The sequence below is a fragment of the Strix uralensis genome, chromosome 2 (genome assembly GCF_047716275.1).
Source record: "Strix uralensis isolate ZFMK-TIS-50842 chromosome 2, bStrUra1, whole genome shotgun sequence".
Lineage (NCBI taxonomy): Eukaryota > Metazoa > Chordata > Aves > Strigiformes > Strigidae > Strix > Strix uralensis.
The window spans coordinates 44,763,522-44,789,102 of record NC_133973.1 but is presented as its reverse complement, the minus strand read 5'-3'; the positions used below and the strand labels follow the sequence as shown (position 1 = coordinate 44,789,102).

The 25,581-nt window shown below is 39.0% G+C and overlaps 1 protein-coding gene across 8 annotated transcripts in view; it reads right to left on the bottom strand.

Moving 5' to 3' along the window:
- DMD (dystrophin) overlaps positions 1-9,892 on the bottom strand; it is a 1,145,544-nt gene extending 1,135,652 nt beyond the window's left edge. For all 8 annotated transcript variants that reach the window (XM_074858566.1, XM_074858564.1, XM_074858568.1 and 5 more), the window contains exon 1: positions 9,607-9,892. In XM_074858566.1, coding sequence (XP_074714667.1) covers positions 9,607-9,649 — 43 coding nt within the window. In that variant the 5' untranslated portion in view covers positions 9,650-9,892. The remainder of the gene's footprint in view (positions 1-9,606) is intronic.
- Between the last annotated feature and the right edge of the window lie 15,689 nt (positions 9,893-25,581).

Sequence of the window (25,581 nt, the reverse complement as noted above, 5' to 3'; positions counted from 1 at the left end):
ACTATCCATTATTTGAGAAAGGTCTTTGTGATTGTGGGAGATTCCTGAGGATTGGGAATAAAGAAAATGGCATTCATTTTCAAGAAGGGCAAGGAGGAGTACCTGGATAACCTGTGAAGGTGATGAAGCAAATCCTCTTAGAAACCTGCAAATCATCCTCAAAAACATTTCCCAACATATGAAGGACAAGAAGGTGACTGGGAGCAGTCAGCATGGGTTTACAAAGGGGAAATGGTGCTTGACCAACCTGACAGCCTTTCATGAAGAAGTGACTTGCTCAGGGATTGAAGAGAGAACAGTGGATGTTGTTTATCCTGACTTTAGCAAGGCTTTCAAGACTGCCTTTGTAACATTCTCATGAACAAACTGTATGGACTAGGTAAGTGGCCAGTGATGCGTACCGAAAATTAGCTGAACTACTGGGCTCAAGGTTTGGAACTAGTTGTACGAAGTCCAGCTGGAGATCTGACAGAAGCCTCATGCAGTTCAACAGGGTGAAATGCAAAGTCCTGCACATGGGGAGGAACCACCCCATGAACCATTATATGCTGAGGACCTACAATCTGGAAAACAGCTTTACAAAAAAGGTCCTGGTGGATAACAAGTTGGGCATGAGCCAGCAGTGTGCCCTTGTGGCAGAGAAGGCTAATGGTGTCCTGGGCTAATGGTGTCCTAGACAGAGTGTTGCCAGCAGGTCAAGGGAGGTGATCCTTCCTCTCTGCTCAACGCTGGTCAGACAAAGCTGGAGTGCTGAGTTCAATGCTGGGCTCCTCAGTACAAGAGAGACATGGGCATACTGGAATGAGTCCATCAAAGGGCCACAAAAATGATTGAGTGATCAGACCACCTTTCAGGTAAGGAGAGGTTGAGAGAGCTGGGACTGCCCAACCTGGAGGTGAGAAGGCTCGGCGGGATCTTATCAATAAGTATAAATACTCAATACTCAATGGGAGGGAATAGAGAATACAGAGCCAGACTTGTCGTTGATGCACACTGACAGGATGAGAAACAATGGGCATAAATTGAAAGAAAGGAAATTCCATAGGGACGTAAGAGGAAAAAAATACTGCAAGGATGGTTAGATGCTGGAACAGGCTCCACAGAAGTTGGGGAGTCTCCATCCTTGGAGATATTTAAAACCAAATATTGCCCTGAGCAACCTGCTCTTGCTAACCCTGCTCTGAGCAGGGAATTAGAGTAGATGATCTCCAGAGGCACCTTCCAGCCTCATCTGGTCTGTGAGGCTGTGAAATTTCATGAGTTTATAGGCTGAGCAACGGTTTCTGGAAGCACTCCAAGACAGACACAACACCTCTTAGGAACTCATAGACCATCAAAAAAACCCTCCACAGACTGACTTATTGCACTAGGAAAAAATTAATTCCTTGGTTACTATTTAGGACTAAGATGTTTTTCACTTTCTAGATAAGAATTTCTCAGATAAAAAGCAAAAAATCTTTGTGTCTATGGTAGACAGATTTACAGAAAAAACTGTCCATGTTTGGAACAAGTCCTTTGAACCATGTCTTTCCTTCAGTTAAGGGAAGGATTACTGGTCAAGTAAACTTTGCTTCACATTTGCCTGAAACATGCCAAGAGCAAAATGAAACAATTCAGCAGTAGCAGCAGCTGAGAAGACTTGGCAAAATGACTGTTAAGTCAGCTTAAGACAATACACAAAAATTAGCAAGCCTTCTTGGAGGAGAAAAGGACTTATTTAAAGTAGCTAAAGCAGTACAGCAATGGATGTATATGACTCAGGGAAAAGGGAAAGTGGCAAAAGGACTAAAGAGAAGAGAGCTGACAGCAGTTTCAGTAGAAAGAGTTTGGGTTTCACAATTCAGCCACTATTCCCTAAGAAAAATAGGTTTGTCCTTACAAGACAAAAGTGTGAACGTTCACCATCATTCAGTTTGTTTCAAAACATAAAATGTTTCCAATTATGGTCTTTAGCTGTAACAGTTGAAAAACACTATCAAGTTAGTAACTGTGCTAAAAACAACAGTAATTCTGAATTGATTCTGAATAGATATGCCTTGTTTTGAACAGGAAATAGAGATGGGCAACATAATCCAATAGATTTCCCTTCCCAAGGCAAAAATGTGCCCCAACTTACATTCTCTAAGGCTTTACATCATTCAGGTAATCAGGTCAGAAATACCACTTCACTGGGGATATCTTTTACTCCTAGTAGAAGAATTTTATACAGTTAAGTAGAAATTCAACTTACATGCTCTCTAGAAAGCATCTTGATTAAAGCAACAGCTTTTAAATCTACACTAGTGTCACTGAGCCATCCTGTATGCAAGGATGCAGATATCATGGAACGTTAAACAATGACAGAAAAAAAAAAAATCAGATTTGTGATGATTTCTTATGTTTATAAAGCTTTTTTTTTTATTTTCCATTAAGTGTTATACATTCTACTGTTACATAACTGGTCCTGAAATTCACCATTTATTTCACAATTTTAAGTTTCCTTCCTTGCTCTTGTTAGAGCTTTCAGAACTGATTAATTATTAGGAAGAACAGATGGGACAGAGTCAACCCTATAACATGCTTGTCCTTTACAGACTACTATAAAAGGAATTGTTCACATGTTGGCGAGAAAACAAGAATTCCTTTTTGTGAAAAGTTACTTGGCTTCACCTTTGGTTTCCACTCAACATCCGATGCAACTGAAACTTTCTCCTCCGTAAATAGAGAGTATAAGCAGAGCAAACACTTTAATCTGGATCTTCTGCATTTCTGGAGAGTGAGTAACCATCAGTTGACCAAGCATTTATAAATGTGGCCTTAGAATTTGGTGTAAAAATATACTGATCGCTGTTTTCAGCATTGTTTGCAGGGATTGTAAGGGTGGGGCAGGAAATAAGCATAAAATATGTACTAAATCACATGATAAAAGAAGGCTGACGGTAAGTAAAATCCCATGAATAAAACAAATATTGTTGTCTTCCTGCAATCTAGTGCAAAGTAATAATTCATTTTGGGCTGTTAACAATCTTCACTAAAAGTAACACAGAAAAGACTAAACTGAGTTTGTTCAAATTAGTAAGGCTGTTCACATCACATCCACAAATTCACCATCAGTCCATCACAGGTTGGTACCTTCTGAGTTTCCTCTTCCCCTTCATTTTGATGTGGGGTTTTAATGAGCCCTTTTTAAGCTGGGCAGGATCACTGCCTCTGGAGTAGTCCCACCTGGATCTCTCTGCAGCAAGGATCACCTTCATTCTTCTTGCTCCCCCCAGCCCAGAACAGACGTCCTCACGTTTTCCTTTCTTATGAGTTGATCAGCTTTGGGATGGGTTAGAGAGCCAGGAAGGGTTGCAGAGCTGGCTCATACTTTCTAAGCCTAGGAATTTGACAGGATAGCTTTATGTCTAACACCATTTTTTCCTGTATTGCAGGAAGGAGCACAAATCTTCTCAGTTATTCCCATCTTCAGCATCAGCCATTTACACCAGAATGTGTCATGGGCTCCTATCTGCTTATTTACAGCATCCATCATCCAGGAACTTCATGAGGTGCTCTTCAATAATGCCTCCAATAATGCTAACTATATAATGTTATTAACCTTTTAGAAAATACAGTGCCTGCATTAATTTTCCACCACCTTAGCAACAGCTGGGAAGCTTTGAGCTTTGTACAGAGAGAAATAATTAATGAACAGTCTTTTCCAAAGAAAAACTTTAAAATACTGGGGAAAAAAATAAATGAGAGAACACGGTGAAGGGAACTACTGAAGTATTTGTGCGTGACAAGCAGGAAGAGGGTTAGGAGGGAGGAGGATAGGTGGACAGAGACCTCAGAGATCTCTGCAAATCTTTTGATATATATGCCATCAGCAGAGTGCTAGCTGGGTCAAAGTAGTAATAGGTCTTACTGCAGAAATGTTTCTTATGAGAGGCTTGTATCTGGTTAGGACCAATAAGAAAATCTTTCTTGTTTCCTTTCTTTCCTTCCTCTCTCCCCCCCCCCCCTCTTTGGTTTTTCTCCCCCTCTTCTGCCACTGCAGTCCATGACCTTCACATGAAAACAATTCTGCTTTGATAACAGGCTGAGAGCCTCCAAGGACCAGCACTGCTTTCTGGGAGAGAAAACTGTTGCCTCACTCAGAATCCAATCAAAACCTGAATGTACCAAGTGCAAAATAAACCAAGGACATCATTATTCCGTCTCATTGTGATTTGGCTTGCCTTCAAATCTCATACTCTGTATATTTGAAATAGAAGCAACGCCTCCATTAGCTGAGCCTTCCAACACTTTAATCAAAGTATCTTTCAGAATAAAAAGGCAGAAATGTCAAATTCCAATCACCCTTTAAATTCCTTCAATTCCCTGTGTTACACAAAATTAAAAGCCCTACCCGTGGATAATTTCCCATAAAAACCAGCGTGTTTGTGTGCAGACGCTCAGCCACGTGGGCAGGCACCAATTTTAGAACAGGGCAAGCAGTGGTGGGGCGAGACACGGAGGTTCTCCCTCTCACGGGCCCACTCTCCTGCAGTCAGTGTAATTGATTTTTCAGAAGTGATAACAACTTCCACACTTTATAAGAAATATAGGTTATCGGGCATCCAGTAGGGCAATGCCGTGTACCTAGTCCAGTGCACGGTACAAGTAAATTTTTGCCCATCTTCTTCATAAATTTATATTAAGAATGTCAGATACTGTGTTTGGTGTTTTTACTGGGACACTTTTGGAGGGCAAGAGACCCACAACTTTCTCAGACTTTAGTGATAACCAGAGGAATAAAGAAACAGGCACAAAAGGTTTGATTAGCTTTACTGAAACACTCTCTCTCTCGTTCTGTGGTGCTCATAATCCCACTAGTTCCCCAGGGATCTTTCAAAATCTTTTAGCGAAGGCAAGGTAAGCAAAACGTCATATTCTGGGTCCCCATGTAGGTCATTCTCTACACACTGAAGAGTTTTAAGCCCTTTTTTTAAAAAAAACCCAAGGAATCCCCAAACAATAGGATACTCCATAGAAAAATACTGTAGAAAATAAAACCACCCTTAGGAGTAACATACTTCTTTAATGTTTTCTATGAGGAAACTTACAGCTGTATATTTTTTATGATTAGAATTATGCTAATTTGTTTCTGCTGAAGATGATGATCCTTTAAAAATGTTTTAAAAAAGAAATAAAGTGTAAATGTGCCATCTTAACTGTTATCTTTTATGAACATATTCAAAATTACAAGAATATATGCTTTTGCTCCCATAATACTATTTCTTTCTTCTACATATGCTTGCAGCACTTACAAACTATATTTCACCTTTAGGAATAAAAGACTGAATGCAACTGATAAAAATTTAATCATATAGATATGGATTATTTTAAAAATACAGAATTAGAGAAAGGACCAGAAAACCTCCCAAATATTATCAGACTCATGCTTTAAATAATAACCAAAAATTAAAATAGGACTTGTGACCAGAACCAAGAAAGATTGTGACTTTCTTAAAATCCAGCCTATCTGTCCTTCAAAACTCATCACGTGGCAAGTAACCTAGAAGGGAAGTCTCTGTGGTCTCTGCAGCAAGTACTCCAAACCTAAACAACTCCTTTGCTCCACATGTGTTTTTCCAGGAAGATGAAGGAGCGTGTTCCCTGGCACAGCCCAGCTGGCAAGCTGATCTGCAAAGCCACACTTGGCTAACCATTGTTTCTGCTTTCCACAAAGCTCAGTCTTTGATAAGGCACAATTATTTAAAGTTCCCAGTGCTGTTCTGCTTCCCCTGACAGCAAAGCAGTATTATCACAAGTGCATCATCCTCAACAGAGCAACATGATGCTACAAAGTTCTACTAAATTTATCAAGGGGTCTTTTTCCAGCAGTTAGCAATAACACAGTACAGTGGTTATCCTCCCAAATGATAATTAAGCTTTGGGGTAAGATTTAATTGAAAATGTACTGTGAAAATCAACAAGTCAGCCTTTTCAAATCAAGGCAGCTTGGTTCACAGTCCCGTTCAACGTGATTTTGTCTAACAGTAATCCATGACAAAAATATATGAGCTTAATCCTGTTCCCTCTGGCAATCATTTAAAAATGCTTAACCCCTTGGAAAATTCTGAGGCTCAAATAATTTCACAGTATTAGTCAAGGGTTAATCTTTTTCTACAAATATTGTACCTTTTCAGTTATAAATAACGCTATCTGATCATTAACTATATTCTACTAGTAACATAATTGCATCTTTTCCTTTGGAAAAAAAAAAAAAAGGTGAGGGGGTTAATTTTCACAGGATCACCAGTTTCATATGTAGCACACTGCCAGACTACTGTTCCTTGAATGTGGTCCCCTGCTTAATAACCATCCAGGAAAAGAGCCATAGCCAGCTGCAATGCCCACAGGCAGCCTAAGGACCAGGGGCGAGGGAGCGGACACCGTGGTAGGAGCAGACAGGATGAAGCAACCTCCTGCACCAGCTGGGAAGTGGCTTTACGAGCAGTTCTTTCCTCACATCCAAGATCCAAAGAAATTTGATGCCATCCTCCTCCTATCTCACTGAGTTGTCTTGGGCCACGTAAAATCACATGACCCAACAAGAGCAGGTTTGTAACATGAAGGAGCTGGCCCTGCCAACCCAGTGCTCTCCCCAAGGTGTGCATGCGTCACCAAGCTCATTTTGGAGAAGCTTCAGCATGACCCCAGCGCCCCGCACACCCACTGGGACTTTCTGCCCATCAGTTGAACCCAGAATGCATCTCCGAGTTCAGCTTTCTCCCAAAGGGATGCATGGCGTATCCTCTGGGATGCGCACTGATACACAGTAATAACCAGGGATATCTGGGAATTCACCTCAGAAAACGCATTTCTGACCTGAGCTAAAGCACAAACCTAGATGGACTCCTGTTACAGTAAACCTATGATAACTGGTAAGAGACCCCTTGTGGCCACCATATTTCAGGCAAGATTAGTTTCTTTTCTACGCTGGCTCTAGTTTGATGATTAATTCTATTTTTAGTCACTACTTTGTGCAAATCCAAGCAGAGAAAGAGAATGTCTGTGTGCAACTGCAAGCAGAATTTGGTTCCCTGTCAGACTAAGGATGCAGAAAGAGGATTATATCTGCTAGAAGAAGAAATACAGCATATGATACTGAATCCCCTAGGGAGGGTGGCTTCTGAGATAAAGTTCACAGTAATCTCATCTTAATTAAAACAAAATGAAATTTATGATACGTCATTTTCCCGTCACTTTATTATCGAGGTGTCATTGTCAAAGACTCTGCAGAAATCTAGGAAGAGACAGTCGCTGCCCCAAGGAGTTTACAGTCTAACTCAGGCAGAAGTAAACACTGAATAGCTCAGGAAAGCGCTATGTTTTCACAAAGGTCATTCTCAGCAGAAACAAGAGGAAGCAGGGATCAGAGAACCTGCCTTTACTGCTGCAGCACGAGAGAGAGCAGAAGAGAAAAGAGGTGAATGCAGAGATGGATGGAGGATTGGAGAGGGGACTTTAAGTAAAGAGAAAGGATGGATTTTAAAAGCAATGTAAGGTGTAAGTGACTGCTATCACCTCTAAGAGCAAGAAGTTTTTGTCCAATATAGATGAAGAAGCAAAGCAAGCACAGGCGACAAATATGAGAAGTGACATGTCCTGAATAAAGGCTGGGGATAAATTTAAGAGCATTATTTTGGACACACTTTGTCAAAAAATGCAGATACGGTTTCTCCTTTTTTATTGAAATACAGCTATAAAAAACTTTGACAATATTATACAAAATTATATCTAGAAAAATGCTGTGCCCTTTAAAAGACTGAGGATACAGGTGAGGAAATCAATTCAGCTAAACAATTCCCAAGAAGCGCTAGGACAGCTCCCTTTCATTTTAGATATGAACATAGTTACATGACATAATTTAGCAAGTGATTTAATGGCTCTTGTCATGAATGCTATTCATCTGCTAGATGCAGTTCTGGTTTTCTATTCATATTTTTCAAAAGCTCTAATGCAGCTATTTTTTTCTTTCTTTCACCTACTACATCTTCAGAGTGCAATTATAACTTTTGAGCTAAGCAGCAAAGATCTTTTCCCGTTATTTAGCAAGCACCTGCCTGGCTTCCCTTGCAGCACAGTCTCCTCCTCAAGGCTGAGGATGAGCATTCTGGGCTGATCTTGTGACTCCCTCGGAAAGGGAGCATATAGAAAAATGAAGACAACAAATCCTCCGAAGAGGACTGGTAGAAATGGTTCAGCACTACGTGGTTTGCTTTAGAGCATGCCATCTTTCTCTTGCCAGGAAGGAGTAAAACCCCTTAAGAGAAACAGACAACTTTTCTTCTTCCCAACCCCACCCCCGCTATTTTCAGAAGTGAAACAATCTGTCTCCTAATTCTTTAATATGTGATGATGATGATGATCTTACTATTCTACCCCTTCTTGAACTGTCAGACTGTGTCTAGTAAGTAAAGGGTGCTATCACTGCAGGTCCTCTCACAGTGGTACAAAACTGTCTGGAAAATTTATAGCTGATTTAAGTCTTACTTACTGCACAAGAAAACACAATTTGAGTGTTTGAAAAGCAAACTATGGCATAAGACTACACCCGCACCCTGAAATTTTCTGTTTTAAGCTCCTTTCCTGTCAAACACAACAAAATCTAGTATTATTTTCAGAAAGCTTCATCAGAAATTACAGTCCACTATATGTTGTGGGGGGAAATGACAGTGTATATGGCTTTTATGATCAGAAAAATAGAGAAACCCAGAAATTCTATTATTATAAACACACAGGACTAAGATGAAAGTGGAAGAGACAAAATAGATTATAAAACAGGGGGTGGGGACCATAGATTAAGTCTGGACAATATTGACACTTTTTTTTTTCCCCTCAGCACAACCTGTTTTGGGAGCCTGGGTGGGGGAGGAAGAAGAAAGGTCATTTGGGAGCATGGTAGATGGAGTTTAAAACTCTCTGTCGTTCTTTCATTCTTGGCTCTCTTCAGTCTCTTACTCTTGGCATCCTCTCTTTTCTTCTTATTGCACAGAGAGGAGTTTTAAACTAACAAACAAGCACAAGTCTGGAAAACATGCCTGTTCTTTTCTGGGAAGTGCATGGGAGAGCTCAGCTGCTGCTCACTTCAAGCAAAACTGACACCCCCTCATTTGGTTGTTACCAGAAAGTTCAGTGTCCAGAGAAGAGCTTTCTTACTCCAGAAGTTAATATTAGACAGTGAAACTGCGTATGCCACTAAAGTTCAAAGAAACTGATTAATCCTTTGATGTGTTGCCAAATTATTAGAATAATGACACAATTTTTTTCAAATGTATTGGTCTGTCTTCTCACTTCTTTCTTTTCTAACCATATGCTTTAATAAGTGGTGAACCTTAGGAAGAAATGGATTATTTTTATTCAAAGGAGAGCTGGGTACTGTTTCTGGAGAATTTCTTTTATAGATAACGTACAGGATATTACCCCCCTAACAGAGACAAAAAAATTCTCTTTATTTTTCCCCCCTGGAGCTCTCCTTCTTTAGACTTGGAAAGTAAACATTCAAAAATGCATGCTGTTAGTGGGCTGCGTATCACTACACTGCTCTGTCAAAGTGAATATTGTGATAAATTATGTCAGTCTGTTCATACTTACAATCATCTTCCACTTCCTCATACCAAAGCATGTGAGCAGACATGAAATCTCTCCACAAAAAAGAGGAAAAAGAAAACAAGAGCAAAATATTTCTTGGCAAAGTATATTCCAACTTTGCTGCTCCAGTAGCTTTTGCTGAATTATGCTTGTCCCTGCATAACAACAGATGTGTCCCTGCACAAGCCCCAGCAGCTCTGTGGAGGAGCGCGCAGAAGCACCCCGGTGGGACGCAGCTCCGGGCTGGCTGCTGGCAGGGTCTGCGTCCCCGTCAGGGAGAGGCAGGGATCCTCACTTCCACCCAGCCGGCATGGTAACTAATGCCAGTGCTCTTTGGAGGCCCCTAAATGTTTCAAATTCCAGGACCTGCGCAGAAGCAATGCTGTGTGCTTCCCTCAAAACAAAGTTGATTTCCCATAATAGGACAGCCCATGCACTCGACATATAAGGCTCTGCTTCCAGGGTGGCATGTGCAATGGATTTAAATTATGTGTTGCAGCTTTCCAAGTAACAGCGCTACAGAGAAGGGTGAAGATATTTACTTCTCCCTTTGTGCAGTTCCCCTGAGAGGCCTATGAAACAGATCTGCCCCCTCCCCAGTGAATGACCCCCAGCCCATCCTCAGACAGGATCCTCCCTTTTTGGGAGAGGAGCAGTAACCCTCCTGTATCCGGCTGTTCACTCCCAGACGAGACTTTTGGGATTGCGACCTCTCTCCCAAGCAGGGGAAAAAATAAACAAACCCAAAAATAGTGCTGTCACTAAACTGAGTGTTTAAATACTGACATAGGTTGTGATAAATCTGTAACTGCTTTAATTTAAAAAAAAAAAAAAGGGGGAAAAAAAAAAAGCTTTTGACTTACAATTGACCTTTCCACTCCCAACAAAACCATGCAGTACTGCTGCTATACACCGCCCAGAAATGCCCTGCAGAAGCAGAGGCAGGACTGTACGCAAACTGCCTGACACCACGGGCCACACAGCAGGAATATCGCTTCACTCCCAAATCCCAAAAACTGTTGGTCCCAAATAGGTGGTACCTGGGCTCAAGCTCTCCTGCTGCATTCCATCTCATGCCTCCTTAGTTTATATGGGAAGGAAGAACAGGCATCCACACAATACTTTGGAACAGGACTGGAGCATCCTCCACCCAAACCCAGATTTTTATAAGGCTGCTTTCTCCAGTATATACTTTGTACAGTATATATGGACTTTAGAGATAAACCATAAAGAATCATGTTATTAATTCGTAGCTTCATTTGAAAAGTCATTTGAAAAAACACTCTTATGCTGTCCATTACATTATTTTTTAATCTCTATCCCTAAAAAACTGAAAAAAGTTATTTTTCAGTTTTAGAGGTTAAAGTGTCTAGTCACAGTGATTACAAGTTTATAAGTAAATTCCTGGATTATACAGAAGAATAAATTTAAAAATGAAGTGCATAATATACCCTTACAGCCACCAGCATTTTCTACACCAACAGTCAAATTAATACCCTGGAGAACCTGGATGTACAGTACATGCCAACAGACTCCTAAGGATTAATTTGCAGCCCACAGGAACTGCAAGTCATGAACTGATGTAGAAAATACTATGACGCGAAGCAGAGCACACTGACAGCAGCAGCATTTTGATTATTTGAGGGAGAAGGAGACTGAGCAAACTCAGGAAAGGAACTGCTTATTGTGCAAAAGTTCTGTTTTAAAACATCTAAAGTCACCCTTGATAGCACATGTTGTCAAAACCAGAGGCCCAGTAACGTACTTATAGACTACAAGTGAAAGTTATCTTGGAGGTAGGTGTCTAATGCTAGAACTGTGATCCTCCTGGTTCCTATTCATTTCAAGATGACAAAGGTTTTCTTCAAAACTTTCCAGGTGCCTAAATCTCTGTTTCTGAATATAACCAGAGGGTCTTCATCTTGACAGAGTTCTGCAGACCATTTATATCTAACTCCAGTCATAATTCACAAAATTCATGTGGATTATTCATCCTCTTTGACGTCTTTGAGACCGTCAGCAAATACTCAGATCAGGCTCTGCAAAAAGTTCAGTGCTACTCAATACTTTTTTCTAAAACATGGCTCAGAGAAGCAACAATAGCAGCAATATTTACAAGTTTACCAATTAAACAATCCTCCAGGTGCAGGAAATCCAGATTTGCTCTCCCTTTTCTTGCTGGGGATATTCAAAACTTCTGTGTCTCAAGAGAAACCCCGGTCCATTCACAGAAGTGCAGAAACCTTCACCCCAGAAACATTTTCCCTTCCTCCTATTGACGCTCGCTCCAGTCAATGGGAGAAGAGCTGATTTGTTGGGCCATAGAGAGAAATAACAAAAGCAAGTGTTAAAATCTACTGTGTTTTTTGGTTGGGTTTAGATTTTTAGGGGGGTTTTGTTGGTTTTGGTTTTGAGGGGGTGTACAGCAAATTGAGAAGCTCTTAAAAATTAAATACTATTTTAATCAGCTATGAATTATGTAACTGGTTAACACTGAGAAAAATCAACTCTACTGAAAAGAAGTTTTATATGCATCGGTCAGTCCCTACCAGCCAGCACGGTGTACATTTATATTTCATGTATAACCTGGAACAGGTTTATCATTTTGACACACCAGGTTTGCTTGTTCATAGTTTTTTTGTCTGCACCAGCATTAAAAGCTCTGCCTCTCTTCAACAACAGAGAAGAAGTCACAGCCTCACTGTCTTATCTATGTCAAGTAATTAATGTACACTCGATGAATGCTGGTATGGAGGGCACCTGCCTCTTCCTTCTAGATGCTGCAAGTAGCAGGCTCCAAGCAGCACTGCTTGCTGCTCTGAGACTACAGTGTCTGTGCTACGAGAGGGGAAAGGGTCAAGCTTCAAAGTCAAAGAGAGGTTGGAAAATGTAGACAATTTGGAAGGTTAAAAATTTATATTTTTTTAAAAATGATTACTGGCAGCTGTAGTTTAATGTTGCCTTCCTCTTTCACAGTTTACTGATGGGTTAAATGAAGGAAAATTGTCTTCTTCACAGTAACAGTTAGGGTGATTTTCAGCCATCCATTAACAAACACTTTATACAGAGGCTGTTTATTTTCCCTCTTAAGAAGTCCTTTCAAAACGCAAGTATTGATAAAGTTGAAAATTTCTCCTTTCTAATGGTATGAGCGTGACAGTAATGCAGAGTTGGAGAAAATGCCTAAGAGGCCAATAGCAATCTGAAAACAAGGCCCAACAATAAACTGACTGTTCAGGGACCATTTCAGAGATTGGTTGCAGCATACATCAGTGTGACCTTAGAAAAGAAATGGATTTCAATATCCAGATTTGTCAGTCAAGTTTATTGTCGCAGCAAGCTAAACAAGAGGGAGTCTAGGACTTGAAGATAGAGGTCAAACCTTAGCGTGGACATGGGAACCAAGTTCTCAGATCTCTAACTCTTCCTCTCCTGTACCATATTAAAGGGCTATGGAGAAATTCAGGACTTCTCTGTCGGGGGGAGGGGGGGGGAGACACAACTGGAAAATTATGGTTTTGACACCGAAAAGAAATATTATAGCAGCCAGAATAATTTATATGGGAGGACAGGTCCCCAGTTCAACATAAATAAATCAAATGAGAACTTCATGTTAACAACCACCACAAAGTAACACATTTTCCATCTCACTGTAATTTACTATGTTAGAAGCACCAAACCAACCCCTAACAAAAGAAGGCACACCATATTGCCATTTATATCATCTAACACAGACGGCATCTCCTTTCCTGCTAACAGATAAAACAGGAAAATAACAAATAGGTAGCATGCCACACAGAACTGATTTACAAACCTCTTATGACTTTTTAAACATCCCAGTGGCACATGCTGTTTGCCAATACAACTCAACATCAGGCAGAGCACTTACAGCATAAACCTAAAACAGATGATATTTTGATTATAATTTCATAAAACATTTCAACCTTTATTCCACCCTGTTTTTAACTCCCTGCCAAATCTGATCTAAAAAAAATAAAGGCAATCCAAGCCCATCGCTCAGTTCAGCCATTAAGCTCGTAACAAGATGTCTCTGTGCTCTTGCCAGTATTTGCAAATCTACCACATCTATCTGTACGGGAGAAGTGCTGAGCTCTAGGGACTATGGGACTGATGTGAAGGGAGAACTAGGATGGAAATCTTTTAAGCACTAATGCACAGCATGGGGTTTTGCCCTGGTGGTATATTGGCTCTGAGTCTTTTTATTATTCACTTCCTGTTATCAAAAAAAAAACCAAACCAAAAAAACCCAAAAAACCACTTGCGTGTGAGCAACAGAAGGAAAACAAATCCTCGACAGCTTTATCACCACACAAGTAAACAGACAGCTTCTGATTTTCCTGTGAAATCAGAAAAAAAAAAAAAAATCCAATGTGAACCACTGAAGAACGTTTTTCTTTTGTTTCTTAGCCTATTTTTACTTCAAAAAAGAATACATTGTAGAGGTTTTTAGTACAGGTTGCAATGGGTTATTTTTCTCTGTATATTTATTTGATCTGCAGACCAGAAAGTCTGCAAAAACTCACTTGCTCTAAATTCTGAAGGTAGTAGTAGGTTTTGGCTTCCAGTGTGGAAGATCTAAATATAAATTTATAGTCAGAAAATTAGCAGTCAGTATAATGACTAAGGCAAAGCCCTCTCATATGCAAGGGGCTGTTAAGAAACAACCAGTTTCCATTCAATGTATTTCTATATCATGAAACACTTCTGTTTGAAAACATGCTCTAGCATATGAAACAGTGTATTAGTTCATTACTGTGCTTGTTTTCTCCCCAAGCAAGCTAGCTCCTTCATGCCACAGTTGCTGTGGAATAGGGGTTACTCTTTTTTTGGAGAGCATCTAGCACAAAGAAAGGCTGGGTTCACTAGTTCAACATAACAAGTAACACTCCGAAAACAAGCAGTAATCACTAACTGTTTTGGAAAGATTCAGCTAAAGAACAATCAAGGTTTTTTTTACCTAGGGGAACTCTCATTGGGGCAAGGTCCCAAGCAGATTTAGCAGGGCAGTATTTGCTGCCTCCATTTCCCATATGCATAATGTTCGTGCTTTACAGAACTTAATTCTCAAACCCTGTCAATTCTCCAACTTTCAGAAACTTTCACCTCAGCAGAAATTAAATCAGTCTTAACTGCAGTCAGGTGGACCAGACTACTCAGCAGCTATACTGAGCCATCAAAAGGAAAGTGTTAAGAAAGGATAGCAAATTGTATAAAAACTAATATTAAGAGTATGAAGAAGGGAAGAGGAAGAAGATTTTAATTACTGATATATATATGGTAGGAGTCCAACTAATAAAGAGGAATTAGAATTACTCATTTATGCCTATAAAATATCTGGTCTTAATCTCTCCAGAGAGGCTCAGATGACCAGAAGAGAGAACATCTTATTAACTAATATTACTTTGTATAGATTTAGGCACGTAACTCAGCTCAATCACCATAAGTATCCCATGTAACCCACTGAGAGGATTGTCCTCTGGAGAGTGTCTGAGTATCTAAGAACCCTTGGTTGTGTACCCAGACCATGTCACTCTTCTCCCCGTCTTCTCAACATCCACAGGAAGAAAATCTCGGCACACAGACTAGAAGTGAGACACAGCACATCACATGAGGTCCCCCAGTTCAACAGAAAGTCCTTTAGCACAGTTATGTTCTCAGGGTGGGTCCAAAACACATGAAATTTACCCAATGCTGAAAGCCATTGAAACTTGATCAAGGGAAGTCTGTATTCAACATCATCAGCATTACAGAGGAACTGATCCCAGACTCCACAACAAGCGGTTGCTTAAATGCAGCTAATAATAACTTGATTACTTGCATCACTTGTAAACAGTGAAATACCAACCAATTTTTATGCACACACAGGCATTCACATGCATGTATATCACTGAAAGACCAAGTGCATGCACAAGCAAGTGCTGGTGATGGTAACGTGTGTGTGTGTACATCTATACATCTTTTAAGAGGACCAAATTTTATGAAGTTGAAAACAGTTATAAACCCTCATCAGTAAGGAGAAAGAAGTTAAACAGAGAAATGTGAACGATAATTGGAAGATGTTTGAAAACACTGTTTAGGTGCCTACATGACATTACTAAGAAAAGAAGTTCCTCTGGTTAAAAACAAACAACTGCAAACAAAAACAAATTTAGTCTAGAAGAGAAACACGTATTTAAGAAACAAAAGCAAATACAATACGTAAGGAGCAGAGGAAAAATGTCAAGCTGATTGCAAAGAATATCAATAAGGAACTAAGAGGCAATTGTGAATCAGTGTCAACAATCCATACGTATGAGAATTCACCTAGGTCTGCAGGCAAGCTGTATCAGCTCTGCCAAAGACAACTCAAGGACATTTTGCATAGCAAATGTGTTAGCTGCTAACATAAACACAGATTTCTTTAGGGAAACACAACTTAAGCGCCAGCCGCCTATGCAGTATCCCAGTCACCCCATCAGGTACTCCCTTAGCTTGACTCTGCTCCAGCCAACGTTTCAGCTGCGTCCAGATTTGACACAACAGTTTATGAAAGCCACAGATAAATTGGAGAGCAGGAGACCACTTAGCATCACAAAGATCCAAACAGGCAGTTTTCTTTGTAAAGAAAAGACTGAGGGAACGTCACGTGTTTAGTCTGGAAAGGAAAGGCAACCGAGTACATAGCTGCTGCCTTTCAGCATCTGAAGATGACAATGCTCTATTATTTTTCATGTATGCCAAGGAGAGGGACATCATTTGAGTAAAGTCAACTTAGATTTGATATTAGGAGAAAATTGTGAAAATACTAAGTTACTTACATAGATGAAAACATATATACACAGAGGTCATCAAACCCTTGTCAGTGGAAGCTTGTAAAGAGAGGTTTAACAAATTCTTTCAAGGGTAACAAAGTGTATTTGATCTATCACAGCCCTTGCAGTAGAAGAAATCTAATGCCTTTCACCTTTGTATTTCTGTAACTCTCTGAAACAAGAATTACAGACTAGTTAATATGACATGTCACATACAGTTCCAAGTTTATACTAATCTCAAACAAAATTAATTGTGCTGTGAAAGCAGAGCAGTCCAATGGATACAGGCACACACTGACAATCTGGAGACCTAAATTCTGTTAGCAGTTCTGCTAGTCACTCATCATTCAGCTTCTCTTTTTTCTTCTTTCCCATGTAGAAAATGTACACTTACAAGCTAAACAAGTGCTAAACACTAGCATGATTAAATATTGTTGCAGATATGTGACAAACTGCTTAAAGTATAGGACTATTAAGTGTCTGTGTTTTAATTACATTGTTTTCACCTTAAGTCCCCCCGGATGACAATTGCTCAAAGCCTTAGTTACAGTGGCAAAAGACTGTCACATTAAATCTGTGAAGACTGGGTTATTATGACAGCAAATTATGATGACAAAATTCTGTTAGTTCAAGTCTAATGAGACATTACTGCACACACTAGGATGAATGTTAAAATATTTCTGTTCGGGTCTATATGCAGGTTAGTACATCAAGATGATGGCAAAATGAGGTTAATGCAAGTCTGCAGAGCTGACATTACAAATGTCAAGATGATTGTGAAATGCTGCTGCTGCAAGTGAACTATGATTAAAAAATAGGACACTAAACACAAAAATGTGTTAAGGGAATGTAAAAATAAACCCACAGGAAATAAAACCAAAGAAAAATCTACTTAAAATGAAAGACATGCTGGATACTAGTGGTGCTGCAAACCAATACCTTGTCAAACTGGCCAATGCTGACCAGGAGGGTGCAAAGCCAAGATAAGACTGCCTTACACGTATTTGCCGATAAATTCTTATTAATAGTATCATAAGAGAAGTTTTTCCACTAAAAAGAGATATTTGTCTCTGTAGAAATATAAACAATTTTTGAAAAAGTGCTCAAGATTATTGTTCTGTGACAGAATCTGGTTCAATTAGGAAACGCCTTCCTAAACTTAACCATATTGATATTTTTCTCTCTTGTATTCTGGCGGGGTTAGAAGCATATGTTTCAAAACCAAATTATCCATTAGGCCCAAAAGAAATTTGTCCAATCTCAGGTAAATTCAAATACACAGGATCCACAGCATTACAAGATTCAGGAGATTAGACATTTAATACGCAGAGTGCTCATAATATTTTAATGTGATTAGATCAGTGACACCAAAGATCTGCTAGTATATCTCCTTAGTGCAATGTTTAATTAGTAATTCTAACATAACAGAAAAAAAAAAAAAAAAACCCTAACTCAAAACCTGAAAAAGAATTCTTCTTTTTTTATACATTTAAAGTCCTTCCTCCTTCCTATCATCTTTTACTGTTACATACAAGAAGTGCACTTCATTTCCAGTTTGGTAACAGCAGATACTCTGTATCCTTTCAAAAGACTGGCATATCTGTCTGTCTGTCTATCTATCTATCTATCTGTAATGTCTTCCATAAAGCAGAGGAGGCATTCTATCTTCTTATCACTCAAAATATGTGACACTCAATTCCTGATGAATTACACTGGTGAACTAAAGCTCTTTGGTTAAGTAACAGGCTTTGTCAAGTAGTTTAGGTAGTGCCTGACCTTTAAGTGGAAAGCATGCATAATTTTCTAGTAGAGAAGAAAATGAAAAATTTACTTGCTAATCTATTAGTTTTTATTGGGCAAGTTACACAACCTGTTCAGCAAAACAACAGAATGGCAAACTCTCACTATAAAAAATAAATCTTAAAAAGGTAACTTTAATCAGAGATAAGTACAGAGTGGCTTGTGCATTTTTCAGGCTTTTCAAAATAGCTCCACGGCTAATAAATTAGTAGTCAGAGTACAGGAAAGGAGATCAAAGTGACGGTTTCAGGACTACAAGTCACTTACATTACAGACTGAAATTTGTAAGAGTCATTATCACTGCATAAATTACATTAATATTCATGTAGCTTTTCTGGAGACATACATACATACCACTCGAAGGCATACACTTTTTAGAAGACTGGGAAATCAGTACAGCCAGCTACTCACTAATTTGTCTTGTTGTACTGAACCTATGCCAACTGAAGTTACCTGTGAATCTGTGAAATGAACATGGGAAAGAAAACACAGACTGAAAGTTATAAGGGAAGAACCATACAGTGCACCTTCATGCTGCCTGCTGATTTTAATCTTACTAAATATATTCCAGTGAAGATAGACACTCTGATGGCAATGAGATAAGACGTGTAAAATTCAATGAATTCAGTGATGTTTTGTAAGACAGAAAAAGAACAGATGATGGGAAAATTTACTAAATTTATCTATTTTTAATCATTAATGATAAGCAACAGCAATCAAATGGCACCTAATTATGATGACGACATGGAAGAGGTCCAACTAAGGAGTTCTAAGACCTAAGAAATCTATAAATAATTATTTCAAGTCTTAATTGTTTTAAAATATTTAATTTCATCAGTGCACCTTAAATTACAGGTTGGTTGGGGTTTTTTTGAGCATGTTAGTTGCTTATGCAATATGTATACAAGTGCTTATGTGATTAGACCTGAGGGCTGACAAAAGTCCAAAGGGACTGTGTGCTGTGTGTAAACAACTGTTTCCTCTAAAACCATTTCATGTAAGCTTAAAAATGTAATTTAGATCAGAACTGGGGCAGCTTTATTATTAATATGGAAAACATAAATTTTTGGCAGTCTTTTCTGTTATAGATTCTCTTACATACAGCTCGAGTGCCTACTTTCATATGAGCAAAATGCACCTCAAACTATTTTTATGCAGTAAATCATGGATTATGCATGTTACATAAGTAAAACTAGTTGATATATTAATATTGGAGAAAGTGGGCTAAATTTAAAATTCTCTAAAATAAATCAGTCCATGGAAGATAGAGCAACATGTCCCATATGGAGGACAGCAGCAGCACAGGGATTTGGAGAGCAAAGTATTGGTCACGACCTCTATACACTTTTTATGAGAGCTGCAGATCACTGAACTTCATTTATCTAATACTGTTTTAGGTGCTTCATGGTGATTTTTGTGGCCTATACTTGCCTCTCCTGAAAGGCACAGGTCTTCCATAGACCCTGGGTGTGAACCACCAGCCCAAGCCAGCAGTTTCAGTCACTGTCAAACATTTAAAATGGCCTGTGTTTAAACACCTGATTTATTCCATACCAGTGCAGCACAAATAATGACTTTTTTTTCTTTTTTAAAAACAGAAAAAATATTTCAGATTAAAGTACTCTGTCACTACAGTCATTCCAATGACTTTTTTTTCCCAGTTTGATAAATATACCTGTATAGATCTTCTCATGAGGATATTCTTGACCAGAATATAGATGCATCAGTCTACCAATACAATCGGAAGAAATATTTTTTAATCCAAAATATACAAATAGGCTTGAAATGCTTTTATGATGATACATATTTCAAGTACAAAATACATGAAAGACACAGTAAGTACTTCAGCTACTGTGTAAAACTGTTTCAACATCTGCTGGATGAAAGGTGCCGAATGCAATGCCCACTTTAAAAAAAATTCCTCTGGAACTAAAAACCAGTATGTCTGATCATGGTAGCAGTCTAATTTTCAGAAATTATAATAAGAATAGAATTAACAGACACAGATATGAAGTAGTGGGGTAATGGATTTTACAGAGGGAAACCACGCTTCATGTATCTGGTAGGGTTGTTTGAAGGAGTCAGTGAGCACACAGTCAAGAGAAACCTAGTTTATACAATCTAAAGAATTTAGATTGTATATTAAAGACCTCATTAAAGATTGTATATTAAAGACCCCTCATTAAAGACCTTAAAGAAACAAAGATGTCATGGGATAAGCGAGCCACTTTCTTTCATAAGCAAACAAATCATTAAAAGACAAAAGGGAAGAAATGCCCAAAGCATTCAGCTTTCTCAAATGTGTATGTCACCAGCCAAGTTTCATAGATCAACGTCAGGGCTGGTCAACTTATAAGATGCATTTATATCATTACAAAAGAAGGCAACTTTTGAGTTTGCTAATAGTGCTAAGGTATTCAGTGAAATAAAAATGAAAGCTGGCTGCAGACAGATGCAGAAGAGTCTCAGAGTGTCAAGTAGGCGATAAAAAAGACAGATGAAATTCAATATCAAGACTATGTGGAGAAAAAGAAATCTCAACTTTACGTACTCAGCACGGGCTCCAAACTAGTTATTACCACTCAAGAAAGAGATCTTGGAGTTATAAAAGGTCTATGAAAATATCAATTCCATCTTCGAAGCTGTCAAAAAGCAAATCAAATGCTGGCCATTACTATGACAGAAATAGAGAGCACCATACAAAATATCATTATGGTATTATTTAAAGTCTTCAGATGTTCATACTTTGAATACTGTGGGCTGTTCTACTTCCTGTATCACTAAAAAGATATAGCAGGAAAAGTAAGGACAACAGAAATGATTGAAAGCTAGGGAGAAATGGCCTCCATATAAAGACTGACTAAAGAAGAGTCTTCAAGGTAAGGTGAGGAGAGCGTGAATGAGCATGATAGTTAGATCCTCTGAACCTGACAAGGAGGAAGAGATTGCCCGAGGTATGCACACAACCAAGGAGGAAGCACAGCATTACGTATCAAGGGACTAATCACCTAAACCATGCAAGAGAAGGGGTGAGGCTCAAATAGGCAGGTACAAGTCCAGCAAGAGGTCCTGGTATCATCACTGACAGTTATCCAGAATCATCAGCTCAATGTGCAGAGTGGACAAAAAGAGCTGACCCAATGCTGGGCACACCCACATGTGCTGGGAGCAAATCAGAGGGGTTTGCTTTGCTGCTACAGAAGCCTGTGGTATGTCCATACCTGAAGGGCTGTTGCAGTTCTGGTGTCCAGGAGGATGCAGTACAGTTGGAGAACAGCACCTGGAAACAATCAAGGGGCTGGAGCTGCTGCCTTATGAACAGACTCAAAGAGCTGGCATGCTTCAGTTTGTAGAGAAGGCTTGGGGGAGAAGGACAGATAGGACTGAGGCTTGAAAAGCACGGAGGGGGTGAAGAAGCTGCATAAGGAAATTTACCAAATCTTGCAACACAACTACGGGTATATAATGCCCGATTGGTATAAAAGACAATAAGAAAGTATTTCTTCAGCCAGTGGGCTACCAGCTTCTGGACCCTGCCACTCAAGGAGGTTATGGCAGGAGATGTTTATCAGCTGGCTTAAAATAAGATTAGATAAACTCACAGACAACAGGTCTATAAACAGATACTAAAAGACAGAGGGCCAGAATGTAACCTCTAGCATTTTTAATACAGTAATTGCAGATGCTGGGGGAAGATTAGAAAATGGACCTCAGAAAGTGTCCAGGCTCATGTGCTCTTCCTGAGTAAAATCTCCTGATGCCATTTGCTGGAGAAATAATCCTGGGCTCGATGCACATTGGTCTGACCCAGCAGGACATTTTGTATGAACTGAAGTTACCTGGAAAGGGAAAGACTGCAGCTGAACATAACTGAGGTGTACTAAATCATGAGTCTTTATAGATGAACAGAGAACAATTTTTCAGTCTCTCTTAGCACAAGAGCTGGATACAAAGAGACAAAAAATGAAAGGAAATCAGTAGGTGGCTGGTTCAAAACAAGGAAAAAGAAGTACCTCTTCACACTACATGTAGCTAAATTATAGGGCTCTGCTACTGGATGTTGTGGATGCCAAAGGTTCATGTCACCCAGCTACCCTGGGAGCTCAGCCTTCACTCCAGCCTGCTCCCTGGCACCCGCAGAAACAGTGCAGGCAGCTGGTCTCCTCAGACACTCCTCTCAGATGCTCAATCATTTCTTAAAGGAAAAATGATTGGACACATCACGTACCGGTGCCCCACTTCAAGCACCAAGGAACACTCTGTAGACAATGTCATACCAGCTCTTTTCACCCCCAGAGATGCAGTAATTTCTTTATTTTCACTGCCCCAGTGCCTCTCAGGCAAAATGTTGCTGGTAAGCTTTGATGGGAATAGTGCAACACAGGTTAAATCACTGGTATTCTCATCTTTTGTAGTTACAGCGACCTCTGAATTTAATAGTACTGCATGTTTTAGTACAGTAGTGTTTGCATGGCAAAAAATTAAAGAGCTTTCCACCTTTTTACCATATATCCTACTTTCAAGGGTTTATAATTTAGCTGGGAAAATGCTCACAGCTGAAGATCAGCATTCAAAGCCTCACTCTGGAGACAGCCTTTCATTTCAGTTGTGAGAGGGAAAACAGTATGTAATTTTTATAACTATCAATAGAAGGCTTCTGTGGGGTTTTTACTTTCTGGATTTTTTTCCTGCTATAAGAGATTTTCCTGTTTCAAGTTAAGCAACTGGAGGTATTAATAAGTGACAACCACTGATGACAAAACGAGCAAGAAAATATAACTGTCTATTAAAAACAATATGTTACAAAATTAGTTTATCTTTTCCATAGTTTTACAAGAACAAAGATCCAGTTCTATAAAGCATAATAATATAGTCATCACTACATGAGGCAGTGTTGACAAAACTGTAATTGATTTTGAATATTGCGTTCATACCTGTACATTCAGGAGAAAAGACAAATACTAACAGTAAATATGTAAGACAGAGGAATCCTTAATTTATCATTTCCAAAATCTTGCAAGGGATCAAAAATCTGTTCTTCACTTTAGAGAATTCATGGATTGAAAAAGGATACTAGTCTTTGCTTCCCAATTCTCAAGTTGTATTGGTTGTTTCCACTGATACTACTTCAGAAATATTTACTAATTATGCAGTCATTATATCAAAATATATTGTTTATTAACATAACATTTAAATTTCTTCTCCTTTCTTCCTACCTACAAGCATGCAGAGAAATGGAGATGTCTGAAGTCCCAAAACATGCCTCATATACCTATATATCTCTGTGAAATTCAATTCATGGCATGGGAGAAAGAGAGGTTAACTGCATTTCCAACATCCATCACCAGAGGAACTGAAATAATAAAGTATTTTACTTTCTTTAAGATTGTGTGTCTTTCTTTTCACTCAAGAGCTTCATTAGAAGCAGAGAGAATGGGAGAAAGCAGAAGGAAATAACTACCCATTAGAAATAACCATACCTACACATCGACTAAAAAATCCACACTGAACCCAATATATGTACGTGGGTGTATGTGTATATATATGCAAATAGAAATATATACACCCATGCAAACATACACAACTACAGTATCATTTTAGAGTAGTTATATATACATATAATGTGGGAGGAAACTGTAAATGTCCAGGACTCATTGCAATATGGAGTTTGACAGAAGTAGGGTAATTGCTATACCTGGTGCTGGAATGGGCTTCTAGGTACCTTAGATTACATGTACCTAGAAATAAGAGAAAGCTGAAGACCATTGAAGTCTTCTACATAGCTACAGTTCACAGAAATACTCCAGTGCTTATTCTACTAAGGAAAAAATGTGTCTCCTTCCTGGTCAACAAACTGCATAAACCAGCTTGGAGCTTCTTAATGCACAGCCATCAGCCTAGTCACAATTCAGTGATGGATAATGCAAGTCATGAACCATTGTATGTGCTCCTTGTGGTGACAGTTCTTAATTTCTTTCCTAGGGAAACTGCTAATCTATCAATCTTTGAATTGTGTGCATCTAATCCTTGCTCATTAAATATCTCTTGACATAATCAACTTTATCAATAATTGCACAATAGCTAATCTCTTGCTACAGAAGAAAACATTAAGAAGGCATGATGGCATTACTACAGGAATACTTCGCCTGTCCCTTACATCATTCCTAGACTGTTAAGCCTCAGAGCTCAACATAGTTCAGAAAATTTCACTGATGGGCCCCCCCAGGGCATTACAACCAGATTACTACCCATGATTTGATGACAGGATATGTTATAAACACACACAATTGCTTGAAAGATATTAATTGCAATGTATGCTCTTGTGCTAAGCTCTTGCCAGCAGCGATCTCAAAATTAAATCCCTTCAATGCTGTTTTCATATGCATGGATATCGTTAAAATATTCTCATGGCAGCCTGAGACGACATCTATGTACTAATCTTCCAAGTGAATCCCATAGTCTGTTCCAGTTATCTCGGTGGTTGCCTACATGGGGGACTGTGCAAGGCTGCATTTGAATTTACTGCTCAGTAATTACTTCAGACAGACTCCTCATGTGGGCACCCTAGCATGAGGAAGCTCTTCTGCCTTAACTCAGAAGATGGTGTTATCTTATACAGGGGCACTTTTGGGGCTCAATAAAAAGTGTCAGATGAGGGTTAAGCTATCAGCTCACTGTAAAAACCACATTTTGTGTGCCTTTCTCCACTTGTGGATATGTCCTTATAGATTACCTCTTTCTATGTCCTTAAACCACTTTCTCCTTCAGCCTCACCTCCACTATTTAAAAATAAATAGCCTGCCATTGTGAGGTAAAGATTTATAGGCTCCACCAAAAATATCCTAAGTTTCAAGTTCAAGAGAGGCTGAGGTTGTCATGCATTAAACTTGGTTTCGCTTGCCTGATCCATTCAGCAAGAAGTCTATCCTAACAGTTTCTTTTCAAAACAAAATTCTTAGAAAACAGCTGTAAACCTTCAGTGTCTTAAAAGCATCTTTTAAAAATAATTCTCTCAAAAAGTAAAGCATTGCCAAAAATACATCCTCTTATGTACAAATAGCAGTCTGTTCATTCAAATACAGTATAAAAACTTCCATGAAAGAGTCACATCCTTGAGACAAACAGGACAAGAGAATCCAGAACTCTGAAAAAAATATTTTTTGGGGCAATTTTTAACTGAGGTGCCTCTATTGGACCAGGGCTTTTTATTAACTGAGAGTTCAAAGATTCCTCCAAGCTCCAGAGAGAATAAAAAATTTAGAATTTCTATTACATATAATAGAAATAAAATGTCTAAAACCTAATTTTTTTAAAAAGTGTTCTGGATAACAATATGAACACGTATAACATGCCAAAGCCCATCAAA